We start from the raw sequence: 14,556 nt of genomic DNA, 5'->3' as shown, positions 1-14,556 counted from the left end.
TAGTCAAACTTGCCTGTAAAACCATCTGGTACTGGTCCTTTTAGTGGTTTGAACTGCTCTTTTGATATTTTAAGGGTTATTGCCTGATTTATATTTTATATTTGGTCAATTTAGTCAGTTTATAATCCTCATTTTTATTAATTAAAAAACTAATGTAAAAGAAGGGAAATGCTCTCCCCAAGGTTGCATTGATCAGTTATCTTTAGGACACAGTGTCCTAATAGTACAGTTAGAAACAAAGGAGCTGAGAGAGTCACTTCCTTACTTCTACTTAACTGGCAACAGCACCCTATGGTTATTTCTGCCTCCATTATGCTAAGAGAGATACAAAAATAACAAAAGCCTAAGAGATCACCATGCACTGGTGCCAGCGAGGGATTTGGGGGTCGGGGTGGGGGCACCAAAAGCAGAGGTGTCTGAGCTTTAGATTCTGAAAGCCTGAGTTATTCGCCTTTTCCCCCCTTTTTCCTGTTGCTGTTGCTACCTTTCTCAAGATCTTCGGTAAATGTAGCTACTTACCACTTACTACTTGGTGTGCACTTTCCTCGTCACACACAAGAACCTGGACTATTATTGGCCCATTCAACTATAATACTGAGTGTTGGGCTTATACAGTATTCAGTAAGCAAAGATCCCTATCATGGAGGGAGATAACAGTCTTCTGTTCACAAGACTTCTAGCTCATTAATGTACAGGCTTTTCATCATAACTTAAGATAATGGGTGAGAGTTATTTGCACTCTGGAAGCTGACAAAAATGTTGTATTGTTTCTGTTTCCTCCCTCAAGTTCTGTTGGAGCACCCAGGTACTGATACTTTTCTAAAATGCCTGAACCACACAGCCTGTTTCCATCCACTAGCAATATGGTTTTCTGGCAAGGTTTACTCCACTGGATTATGCTCATGCACTTATTTTTTTACTTCCTAGTTTGGACAAAATCAAATTTTTTCATGGTAGAAAGATAGATATTACAGTCTAAGACTTTGGGGTGAGACTTACTAGGTTTTGGTCTTGATTTTTGTTTTGGGGAATTTGTTTTTGTTTGTCTGTTTGTTTGGTTTTGAGGCAGGGTCTTGCTGTGTAGTCCAGGCTGGCCTTGAACTCACTATGCAGCCCAGGCTGGCCTCAAACTAGCAATGATCCCTCTGCCTCAGCCTCCCAAATGCTGGGATTACAGGCATAAACCACCACATCTAGCTCTGGGACACTATGTTTTGAATCTTATCTCCACTACTTCTTGCTGGGAACTCTTGAACATTCTTTGGCTCTCTGTGGTTTATTAACTTTCTTTGAATATGGAGAAAATAATAGTATCTACCATAAAGAGTGGTTGTGATAACTACAAGAGAGAACACAAGTAGAGGATATGGCACAGTTCCTAGTACAGAGAAACCCCTCAATAAATGTGGTCCACTGTTACTACTATTAGCTTTAGCATTATACAGGTAGAAGGAGATAGGAATTCCAATTTCACCATTAATCAGTCCTATGACTTGAAACATGTTCCTAATCCTCTAAGCTTCGGGTTTCCTCATCTGTGATATGGTAGCTGCCATATAATGGTGCTGAATACAGAACAATTGTTGCACAGATTAAATGAGAGGCTGTATGTGAACTATCCCCTTCTTCTGCCTGAAAATCAAGAATGGGACTAGTCTAATCTGATGACTGCTTAGCTGCTTTGAGAAGTCTTGAAATGGAAAGTTGGAAGGAGAAGGGAAAATGGATGACACTCAAAGGCAGTCTATGTTCACATCCAATATAGGTAGTGCTTATGGAGACAAGAAGATGAGTGCCATCATGGGAAAGTGCATAGAAAGGGCATTATGTGAAAGGTGGGACCCAGGAGAGGCTGGGCTGCTGATGGACAAATGGCAACTACCTACACGTACTCTGAAGAGGGAATGATGACAAGAAAACATTTTGGAGATGCACACAAAAGGCACACAGGAAAAGGAGTTCCCTTATAATCCCCCTCCTCACCCCCTGCTCCAATCTGCTTGGGACACATAAATGGTAAACTTACAACCACAATGATGAAATCAAGCCAGCACCAGGCATTGGTGAAATACTTCCTAAATCCAAAGGCCACCCATTTCAGAGCCATCTCCAGAACAAAAATAGACGTGAAAATATTGTCAGTACAATTTAGTAAATTTTGGATGTGGGGATATTCAGGAAGATGAATATCTTCGAATACCTGAAATAATAAAACATAACCATAGACCAGATTGGATATTTGCAAAGAATTTCTTGCTTACTTTTTGCTTTTCTTATGTTAATAAAAAATGGCATTTTTCTTAGTGATAAGGTTTTGCTCAAAAGGTAGTAAAGCTATCTAAAATTTTCCAATGGAATTGATTCTTTGAGTAAATGAAAATAAAAATTGGAAAATCTTACCAAAGTTTCTATATTTCTGTTGCCCTGTCATCCCATAGTCTCCTTCACTATCCCTGGAATGCACGTCTTCCTAGTGGATCACTGCACCATTCCTGGCCTTACTAACCTTTTCAGTTCTTCCCAACTTTTCTAGAAACACTCAGAAGCATAGGCCATCTCTTTTATTCTTCTGGTCACCTCAGTGAGGCCATTGTTTGTTTGCCTCTTGAGGACAGACAAATCTGACTGGTGTTAGAGACTCATTTTTCTCTCTCATTTTGAAAGCTCAGCAACAGGCTGCCTAAGCTCTCTGAGTTGGCTCAGTGAATGAGCTGGCCCAACAGCTGAGCTTTGGAGGCTCTTGTTTTACAATTAGGCCATTTTGGGATCCAGGAGGCTCTCATTACATTGTTGCCCAGCTCAAGCTTGTCAAATTCTAACAAGCCCCAAATCTACCATGTAGATTCTGATTCAGTGGGTATAGGGAGGGCCCAAGACTCAGCTTTAAGGTTGGCTGAGCTGCTGACCAATAGACCAAATACAGTGCATTTTGCTATTCCTGTTTCTGTATAAATATGTACAATGACATGAGTTGGGTCTCTCTCCCAGCATCCTCTGCATTGTACGTTCAGTATTGCTCTGCCCCACTTACACTTGCCTCACTGAAGATCAGATCAGTGGTGGTGCGCAGTGGTGGTATGCACTCTGCCACATCTCTGATTACACCTCTATGTCTATGCCCTTGGACAGCACCACTGCTTTCCCACTGACTTGCATGAGCACCATGTATGGAGTAGAACCACAGAATAAGAGTGGACATCCAGTGGGGATGTGGTCACCAGAAGATACAAGTAACCCCCTGACCAAGAACTAGCAATAAAAATTAATTAAGGGAGTCCCCTAGGGTGGCTGTAGAGACATTTGGTTTTTTGTTTAAAGAAGTTGATCTGTCCCTAAATCAAGAAGGAGAAGCCAGCAGTCTGTTCATTTAACATAACAAACACTAAGGGAGGTTAGTTCCATATTATGACCATCTTAAGGGAAGATATAAGATAGAAGGGGAGGGAATAAAGATAGAAAAGGGAGGAAAAGACAGAGGAAGGTAAAAGATAAGAAGATAAGGGGGGAAGTTTATGACTATATGTCTGTGGAAGCAGTTATTTTTAAACCTCCCTAGGACTTGGGACTCAGACAGTTTGAAGATCATCAACATAAAGCAGCATCTTCTTTCCTACCTTTCAAGGGGTCACTAATGATGAGAAATACCAGAGCATATGGTTATGTCCTACTCTGGTTCCTGTAGCCCCCTCCAATAATGTTTTGTCTTTTTCAAAGCAGCACTATGATCTTCAAAGAAGGGAGGATAGGAACATTATTATCCGAGGGGGCGGGATATGTAGGGTATAATGAAAGGGTCTAGAAATCATCTGAGATGAGGGGTAGAGATCAAGGAATAGAAATCACTTTACAGCATTGATTTGAAGTATTCTTCTCCATAGGTAATAGCATCTTTGGCATGAGAATTTCACAGCTGCAGTGTGATTGTAGAAGTTTTTGTGCAAAACTCTACCTGCTAAAGGAACTACCAGTGAAAATTCCACTTCTGAACTGGTCTCCCCACATTCAAAGACCCGTGACAGTGGCCCCAGATGCCCTGATACCCAATGTCCCCACAAAACTAAGATAATTTACCAGTGCCCCACTGCTCAGCAGAATCACAAAGATAATAAAGCTCTCAAACCAACTGTGTTTGACTATTTGGTAGCAGGTTTTCCGTAGGTTCCACCAAATGACCCAGGGTGATGTTCTCTTGTCCATTTTACAGCATGGAAGGAAAGAACTCAGTCCTGAAAGGAACCAGCATGAGTACTATCATTAGTGCGTTAGTCAATGGAATTAATAGCCCCAATTTTCAGTCCTTCTCATATTTGTGTCCCTGATCTTGTGGCCTACTGTTCCTTCCATTAAAGAGATAAACTCTCTTTCCAACTCCTTAAATCTGGATTTCTCCTTGTGACTTCCTTTGACCAGTAGGGTGGAGTTCTGGTCACAGTATGCTAGTTCTGAGCTTAGGCTGTGAAAACCTTTTTATGTTTCCACTTGCCCTCTTGTACCATCTCCACAGGGAAGACATGTTTAGGTTATCCCATTGGTTCTGGGAAAAGATGGTAGACATGTGAAGCAAAGACAAGTTGCCCAATTGATCTCAGGCTAGATCGTCTGATTACCAGGAGACAATAACACACAAATAAAGCCATCTGCAATTAGCAGATACCCAGTATAGGTCAACTGAATCATGCAGATACATTATTGTATGCCACTGAGGTTTTGTGATTGTTAATTATGAAACAAAATTTTGGAGAATAGCATACAGATTGTGTCCAGAGAATTGTAGGGAATGAGATAAACATGGCTATAGGGTTTGTGAACCACCCAAGCCATACATACATACATGGTCAGTTTCAGAGGTGTTTCTCAATAGCTGAGCATTTGTTGAAACATAAAAGCTTCTAGCTTGTAGATCACATTATCCTTTTTACTTTGTCTCCTCTTCCTCTTCAAATTCTGACAATCCCTACTTCACGGTGAATACACCATTCCATTCTTTATCATCTTTCTAAGCCACTGTGAGGTCTCCTCACTCTTCCCCTTTTCTCCCTCCATCTTTCAGAACATCAAGAGGTTGTACATTTTCCTATAAGACTATTTCTTCTGACCCTTTTTTCCACTCCTTCTACCTCTAGAAACCCACCTTGTCCCTCTCTATTGTTGACATCCTGTGCATATTTCAAGGATCAGGACATTGGAAATCCCTAAACTAGCCTCTGTTCAGCTTTGGGACTATCAAACAACCTGAAATATGAATTTGGAATCCCTTCTTGGTCCAGCTCAGTCCCACACTTATGGAGAAATTTTTAATTTTCAATGTCTTTACTCATTTGTTAAGTCACTTATTTATTGAGTTAAACCCACTGTCTGGGCCAGGTTCTATTTTCACACTACATACACAAGGCTGATTAAGTCAGTGCTTTCATTTTCAGGGATTCATGGCAGAGGTACATACAAATAAATTCCCACCATAACTATAAGAAATAATAAAGGTTCATAGGGAGGAGTCACACTACATCTGCTAAAGGAACAGGAAACTGTGCATTTATTGTTGCTTATATGCATTATATGCCAGATACTCACCTAAGGGATTTGTATTTATTCATTTAATACCCACAACAACCTGTGCAGGAAGTACTATTATTATCTTCATTTTATAATGAGGCCCAGAAAGGTTAACTAAATTGTTCAAGTCATATAACTAGAAAATAGATGAGTCAGAATTTGAGCTCAGCAAAGTTTACAAAAAACTCCAGTCCTGAGACTGTGGAAATAACTGGTCACATGCAGTGCAACCCCCAGTTTGAGTTTGCAAAAGAAGCCTGACCCCCACACCTCACCGAGGTCCCCAGTCACGTGGAACACACGCTGAATCAGCCCGCTGCAGACAGGCAGCCACCTGATTCCACAATACAAAGAAGCAGAGGACACCAGACCACCAGACCAAAGTGCTGAGTCCCACTGTTCCCGGCCCAGAGGTAGGGGCTTCTGAACCGTCATGCCACTGCTCCTGGCCCAGAGGAAGGGGCTTCTGAGTCACCATCCAACTGCTCCTGGTCCAGAGGAAGGGGTTTCCTGGCCACCATCCCTCCGGCTGCTCCCAGCCCACAGGAAAGGGCTTTTGGGTCACCATCCCTACTGCTGCTCCCGGCCCCTGTCCCACCTCACCCAGCTCAGAGGAGGTAATCCATGCAGGTGCTAACAGCCCCCTGCCCCAGTCGAAATGAGAAGACATGTAAATAAGTCTCAAAACCAGACTTCCAGATCACCTACACCAACCCCAAAGGGAAATGAGATGGAACACTCTGATACTCAACCACCTGGACCCACTGAACTGGCAACAAAAGGGGATCTGGAAAAAATGAAATCAGAAATAATTTCTCAGATAACAGGAGAAATTGTGCCCCTAGTGCAAGACATGATTAATAAATCTAGAGAGGAGTTGAGGAACATGATGGAATCCCAATGTAAGAAACAAATAGAATCCATAAAACAGATGCAAATAGATTTCCAGAAGATGAAAAACTCCACTGAAAGTCTACACAGCAGAATGAGCCAATGTGAGGACAGAATTTCAGATATAGAAGATAAGATTGCAATTAGTGACCAGGAAAAGAAAAATGGCTTCAAAATTATAAGGGAACATGAGAAATCAATCCAGCAGCTGCTAGATGATGCAAAAAAGAATAACATTAGACTGATTGGGCTCAATGAAGAAACAGGAGAGAGTGGAGATGACATAAAAAACCTCTTCCCAGAAATAATGGCAGAAAACTTCCCAAGCAGGGGAAAAGAGCTTGACATACAGATAAGTGAGGCATATAGGACTCCAAATAGCCTTGATCAAAAAAAATCTACATATAGGCATATAATTGTTAAGATTCCAGGAACACAACAGAAGAACAAAGTTCTCCAAGCAGTCAGAGAAAAGAAACAAATCACATACAAAGGAAAGCCCATCAGAATCACAGCAGACTTCTCAACACAAACCATCAAGGCAAGAAGAGCTTGGAGTGACATATCCCAAGCCCTAAAAGAAAACAGCCTCCAACCCAGATTGATGGAACCTGCAAAACTATCTTTCAAAATGGATGGAGAAATAAGATACTTTCATGACAAAGAGCACCTTAGGAACTTTGTGAATACCAAACCAGCACTCCAAAGAATTTTACACAATGTCCTAGGAACAGACATTGAGGATCACAACCCCAGGAAGCAAAGCAGAATGAATCCATCTCGCATGACAAGAAATTAAATGGAAAGGGGGAGAACCCAACAAAAAGAAAAAGTCATGGCAATGACAAGTCGATACGTTTCAGTTATAACCATCAACGTTAATGGTCTCAATTCACCAATCAAAAGAAATAGACTGGCAGAATGGGTCAAGAAGCAATATCCAACAATATGCTGCATACAAGAAACACACTTCATTCAAAAGGAAACTCATAGACTGAAAGTTAAAGGGTGGAAAAGAATACTCCATGTGACAGGAACTTGAAAAAAAGCAGGAGTAGCTATCCTCTTGGCAGATCAAGTAGATTTCAAACCAACACTGATTAAGAGAGATGAAGAAGGACATTACATCCTTGTAAAGGGAAGAATCCAAGAGGAAGAGATGACAATCATAAATAGCTATGCACCAAACACTAGTGCACCCAACTATATAAAACAAATACTAATGGACATGAAAAGTCATATATGCACTAATACAATTGTAGTGGGGGACCTCAACACCCCACTGTCACAAACAGATAGATCAACTAGACCAAATATAAGTAATGAAATAGTAGAACTCAATCGAACTCCTGAACAAATGAACTTAACAGATGTTTACAGAGTCTTCCACCCCACAAAATCAGAATACATATTCTTCTCAGCTGCACATGGGTCATTCTCCAAAATAGACCACATACTCACACATAGAACATGTTTAAGTAAGTGCAAAGGAATTGAAGTTATCCCCTGTACATTATCAGACCATAGTGCAATGAAATTGGAGATCCATAGCAAAAGAAACTCAAAAAATTTCATAAACACGTGGAAATTGAACAACACACTTCTGAATAACCAATGGGTCACAGAGGAAATTAAAGAAGAAATCAGACAGTTCCTTCAATTAAATGACAATGACAATACAACATATCGGAATCTATGGGACACAATGAAAGCAGTCTTACGAGGGAAATTTATAGCAGTGAATATGCATATTAGGAAAACAGAATGAGCCCAATTAAAAAACCTGATGCTGAACCTCAAGCTTCTAGAAAAAGAAGAGCAGGACAACCCCAAAGCTCATACAAGGGAGGAAATTATAAAGATCAGAGGAGAAATCAATGCAATGGAGACTAAGAGAATGATACAAAAAAAATCAATGAAGCCAAGAGTCGGTTCTTCAAAAGAATCAACAAAATTGACAAACCTTTAGCCAACCTTGTCAGAAAAAGGAAAGAAAAGGCCCAAATCCATGCAATGAGGAATGACAAGGGTGAAATTACAACAGACCCAGCAGAAATCCAGAGGATCATCAATACCTACTTCCAGAACCTATACGCCAATAAGATGGACAACACAGAAGAAATGGACAGATTCCTAGATACATATGAATTACCAAAGTTGAACGAAGAAGACCTAAAAATTCTGAACAACCCAATATCAACCAATGAAATTGAAAATGTAATTAAAAACTTATCAACTAAGAAAAACTCGGGCCCTGATGGCTTCACTGCTGAATTCTACAAGACATTTAGAGAGGAACTGCTGCCACTACTGTTTAAACTCTTCAATGAAATTGAAAGGGAAGCAATACTCCCAAATTCATTCCTGGAAGCAAGCATCACCTTGATCCCCAAAGCAGAGAAAGACCCAACTGAAAAAGAGAACTATAGGCCAATCTCACTAATGAACATAGATGCAAAAATCCTTAATAAGATAATGGCAAACAGAAGGCAGAAGATCATCAAGAAGATCATACACCCTGATCAGGTGGGATTCATCCCAGGGATGCAGGGATGGTTCAATATATGCAAATCAATTAATGTAATACACTATATCAATAGAGCCAAGGACAAAAACCATATGATTACCTCCATAGATGCAGAAAAAGCATTTGACAAAATCCAACATGCATTTATGATAAAAACCCTATAAAAATTGGAATAGATGGTCTCTACCTCAAACTGATAGAAGCCATCTATGAAAAACCAACAGCCAATATCATACTAAATGGTCAAAAACTGAAATCCTTCACACTAAAATCAGGAACAAGACAAGGATGTCCACTATCACCACTCTTGTTCAATATAGTTCTGGAAACATTAGCCATGGCAATTACACAAGAGAAAGAAATAAAAGGAATAAAGATAGGTAATGAAGAAGCCAAATTGTCATTATTTGCAGATGACATGATACTCTATATAGAAGACCCCAAGAACTCCACCAAAAGTCTTCTAGACTTAATAACCAAATTCAGTCAAGTAGCTGGTTACAAGGTCAACACACAAAAATCAATAGCTTTCCTCTACACGAATGACAGACTCACTGAGAGAGAAATAGGGCAAATAATTCCTTTCACAATAGCATCCAAAAAACTGAAATACCTAGGAATCATTCTAACGAAAGAAATCAAAGACCTCTTCTCTGAAAACGATGGCACTCTGAAAAGAGAGATTGAAGATGATATCAGAAAATGGACAGACATCCCCTGCTCCTGGGTAGGAAGGATTAATATAGTGAAAATGGCCATACTTCCAAAACTGCTACATAGATTTAATGCCATTCCAATTGAGATCCCAGCAGCATACTTCATAGACCTTGAGAAAACAATCCAAAAATTCATTTGGAGCTAGAAGAGACCCAGAATAGCAAAAGCAATTCTAGGTAACAGAGACATGGCAGGGGGTATCACAATCCCCAACCTGCAACTCTACTACAAAGCTACTGTGATAAAAACAGCATGGTACTGGCAAAGAAACAGACCCGAGGACCAGTAGAACAGATTAGAAGATGCAGAAACAACACCAGACACACTCAGCCATCTCATCTTCGATAAAGGAGCCAAACACCCTCACTGGAGGAAAGATAGCCTCTTTAATAAATGGTGCTGGAAAAATTGGGCTTCAACTTGCCAAAGATTAAAACTAGACCTTTATCTCTCACCATGCACTAAACTAAAATCAAAATGGATTAAAGATCTAAATATTAAAATAGAAACTCTGAACCAGTTGGAACAGAGGTTAGGTAGAACCCTTGAAGACATCGGTGAAGGAAAAGATTTTATGAACAAAACCTCAGTTGCCCATGAACTAGCACAATCAACAATTGGGATCTCTTCTTATTAAAAAGCTTCTGCACAGCAAGAGAAACCACCAGCAGTGTGAAGAGACAACCCACAATGTGGGAAAAAATCTTCACCTGCTCTTCCTCAGACAAAGGTCTACTATCTCGAATCTATAAAGAACTTAAAAAGATCAGACCTCCCACATTTAAAGACCCAATGCCAAAATGGGCATCTGAAATGAACAGACATTTCTCAGACAAAGAAGTAGAAATAGCAAATAAATACATGAAAAAATGTTCAGCGTCACTGGTCATTCGAGAGATGCAAATGAAAACAACGCTGAGATTCCACTTCACTCCAGAAAGAATGGCTGCTATCATGAAATCAACCAATAACAAATGCTGGCAGGGCTGTGGAGAAAGATGAACCCTGCTCCACTGCTGGTGGGAGTGTAGACTGGTGCAACCACTGTGGAAATCAGTATGGAGATACCTGAAAGAACTAGGACTGGAAGTCCCATTTGACCCCGCTATTCCACTGCTGGGGATCTTCCCCAAAGAATTAAAAGAATCATACCACAGTGATATATGTGTGCCCATGTTCATAGCAGCACAGTTTGTAATAGCTAAAACTTGGAAACAGCCCAAATGCCCATCAACTGGAGACTGGATAAAGAAAATGTGGTTTTTTAAATAAAGTGGAGTACTACTCAGCCATAAAAAATGAGAAATTAGAGACATTTATAGCTAAGTGGATGCATATTGAGGCAATACTCTTAAGTGAAATAAATAGGACACACATGTGTAAATACCAAATAGTTTCTCTGGTGTGAGAAACTGAAAGTGTAAATAAGGACTAAATGTATAATAGGTAATGTGAAATAGGAAGAAAAGGGGCAAAGGGGAAGGAAGTGTGAAGGCTAGGGGAAAGGATAGAAGGGAATGGGATTAATATGAGAAAATGGAAAAATAGGAACAAAATCTTTGTAAATAGGGAGGAATGGAGGGGTTGAAGGGAGGGCTGGGCAAGGGTGAAAAAATAAGAACCAAGAGAGACTATGTAAAGGTGCAACTTTCCAATGATGAATGTCATTATATTGTATACCTAAAATGTACCAATGACTAGAATGAATAATAGATAATGTAAAATAGGAAGAAAAGGTCCAAAAGGGTAGGGGTAGTGGGAGGGGCAGGGGAAAGGAAAGAAGGGAAAGAAAAAATGATGAGAAATGGAAAAAATGGAAATAAAGTCTTTGTAAATAGGGAAGGGTGGAGGGCATGAAGGGAGGGCTAGGAATGGGGAAAAAATAAGAACCAAGATGCATTATGTAAAGGTACAATTCAGAATGAGAAATGTAATTGTGTTGTATACCTACAATGTACCAATAATAGAATTTAATACAAAAAAAAAAAAGTAGCCTGACCCAGTTTGGGGACACACTGTACACACAGCATGACCCCAGGATGAGGCAGGTGGCTCAGGCAGCCTGACCTTGAACACCTAAATGTGATTCCATTTTTTCTTATTTCTTTATCTCTTTTCAAAAGTACACAAGGAAGATCTCGAGGGCAGAGAAGCTGAGGCAGTCCCAGCACCCGGAGGGAAGCTCCTCTGCCGCCATCCCAAGCTCTTATGGCACAGAAGGTGAGCCACGCGGGCGCCAGAAGCACCCTCCTCCCCACCCTGGAAATGAGAAGACACGTAAATAAGCCTCAAAAACAGACTTCTGGATCACCTACAGCAACCCCAAAGGGAAATGAGATGGAACAGTCTGATACTCAACCACCTGGACTCTCTGAACTGGCAACAAAAGAGGATCTGGGAAAAATGCAATCAGAAATAATTACTCAGATAACAGCAAAGATTTTGCTCATGTTGCACAAGGAAGATCTCAAAGGTATATAATGTAATACACCTTATATGACTATGAGTAACTCAATGTCTATCCCAAAATGTCACCTTTAGGTTATATTTTATGAACTTGGGACTGATTTAAGATAGAGGACTTTAAAAGGTTGATTTTCCTTCAAATGTAAGTTAGAGTAAAAAGGCCTCAAGCTTGGTTTTATAATAAGGAAAGAAAATAACAACGATCCTATCTAGTAACTTACAGCTCTTCTTTTTCCCCTTCTGACTCTTGGTTTAAATCTATAGTGGTAACTAACAGGAAAGGTACTCAGAGTAGCTTAAAGTATTAAAGGAAATACTCTTATGACTTACCTAAGAAAAAAGGAGAGGTAATTGATAACTGCTAGAAAAAACTGACTAGTCTAATTATAGTTATAAACCTACAACTATGAAAATGATTATTGTAATTCAGCATGGCCAATGCATCTAACCATTCACTCTGATTAAATGTAATTGATTTATTAGTTTAAAAACAAAAGAATTTGAGCTCAGGCAGTCTAGACCCTAAGCTGAAGATAGTAACTACAATAGCCAAGTACTTATTTTGGTCTATAACCTCAAAAACAACAACAGTGGATGTGCCAGGGACTGTACAAAGTGGTAGATGTGTTGATTAGTGGACTTTGTAAAGAAAAATTTGCTAAAATGTTTATCCTGCCTGTGTGAGTAGAGCCCACCTAAATCAAAAATTTCCAAAAATCCCTTCTGCCTGGACCTAATAATGGTCCCACAGATCTCTAGGTGCCATTTCATTCCTTTAGTCCTTAACAGAACTAGAAAGAAGGAATCTACCAAAACCACAAAGCCACAAAGGATATTCCCATTCAGACTTGTTGAACTGTATGCAAGAATATGGTCATTTACCTTTGGGCAAACATCTCTCTGGTTGCTTTGAGGGGTGGACCATTTTACATAAATTTCCAACAGGATCCTGCAGATCAATAGTACTGCATTCTGATAACACACTGATCGCATCAGACTTCTGCACATCATAACAAAGGAAAGGAGAGTTAGTTACCAATACCCTGTCTCACCATGGTGGCATCTAGTTCTATCTAGTTACTGTCTGATCTGTTAGAGATGAAACCAAATAGGCAAAGGCTTCTAGATATCAAGGGTGTCAAGCAAGCACCCTTCCTTTTGGGTCCCTTTCTAATTGTTCTGATCTGCTTGACCTCAGGAGACAACTCTCTTAACTACTCTTCAAGGCTGAGGAATGACAAACCATATGAAGACAAGTACTCAGCCTATTCCTCTCTACAAATTATAACTTTGATGGGCTGCTTTCCTCCATTTCCTGGGAAACCAAGTAATGAAAAGGCTGAGACTATAATTTTCAGCTACTGAAGCTCAGAGATTAATAGGCTTAGGAGAGTTCTCATTGATTTTTGCCCTGTAAAAGACATACTGCAAAGTCTAGAGGCATTTTAATCATCAAAACTTGAGGATACGACTGACATCTAGAGGACAAGGATACGGCTAAACATCCTACAATTCACACAGAAAAGCCCACCAAAACAAAAAATTGTCTGCGCCTCAGATGTCATAGTAGCAAAGCTAAGAAAGTGTGGCCTACACGCCTACTTAAGACTCAATTCGGGCAATTGTTTCTGCATTAATTGTGATACTTTTCCATAATGGCTATTTTGGAGAAGGTGTGTGGATGAGTCACATATTCTTTCTGACAATCCCCTAGGAAAATTACCTTCCGAGGATTCTGTGTGGTCAAAGAAGTATCTTCAGAGAACACATCAATTTCCACACTTTGAACTCCTGGGCTGGTGTGCCTCTTGGTCCCTTGATGGTCACAGCCCTGACACAGAGATGTGCAGAATAAAATTAATATTCTTCTGGGACATCTCACACATGAGATGAAACAAGTCTAATGTCTATTTCACTTTCTGTTTGTCATGAGAATAGTCTCTGACATTATTTTTTTTCTTTTAAAAAAATTCCTCCTGGAAAAACTCAGCATGAAATAATTCCAGAAAAATTATTACACAAAACAGATACTGAAACTTACTGCAAAGTTACATAATCAAAATAGGAACAAAATTTACCAAATAATTCAGAGAATAAACTTCTATGGGGATTTAATATATTTTAAATGTGTTCTTTCAATTAAATAGCTAAATAACTAATTCTTTAATCAAGAGTAATGGTATACATTGCCATAACATATTAAAAATAAAATCAATAATCAAATGACAATCTGATGTAAAAATAGAGTGAGCCACTCTGCACCTGTGAATTCCACACACTGACCACAGCCATCCAGGAACTCAAAGCCTACTCTGTATTTTGTTTCCCCTCACATGGGGCAGCAGAGGTGCCAGCCAACCAAGTGACCTGATTGTGGATAGAAGGTAAGTCCTGGAGAGTCA

The 14,556-nt window shown here is 39.8% G+C and overlaps 1 protein-coding gene across 2 annotated transcripts in view; it reads right to left on the bottom strand.

The window, feature by feature from the left end:
• Scn11a (sodium voltage-gated channel alpha subunit 11) overlaps positions 1 to 14,556 on the bottom strand; it is a 143,278-nt gene that overhangs the window by 40,444 nt on the left and 88,278 nt on the right. For both annotated transcript variants that reach the window (XM_087216475.1, XM_087216468.1), the window contains exons 17-20: positions 13,878 to 13,985; positions 13,037 to 13,154; positions 4,072 to 4,226; positions 2,027 to 2,200 (exon numbers count right to left, since the gene is read on the bottom strand). In XM_087216475.1, the coding sequence (XP_087072601.1) occupies positions 2,027 to 2,200; positions 4,072 to 4,226; positions 13,037 to 13,154; positions 13,878 to 13,985 (555 nt within the window). The remainder of the gene's footprint in view (positions 1 to 2,026; positions 2,201 to 4,071; positions 4,227 to 13,036; positions 13,155 to 13,877; positions 13,986 to 14,556) is intronic.

This window comes from Heterocephalus glaber, unplaced genomic scaffold, assembly GCF_053883595.1.
Source record: "Heterocephalus glaber isolate CG9 unplaced genomic scaffold, H.glaber_assembly_v1.0 deba00000122, whole genome shotgun sequence".
Lineage (NCBI taxonomy): Eukaryota > Metazoa > Chordata > Mammalia > Rodentia > Bathyergidae > Heterocephalus > Heterocephalus glaber.
The sequence above is the reverse complement of the archived record's forward strand: the minus strand, read 5'-3'. Positions and strand labels throughout refer to the sequence as shown.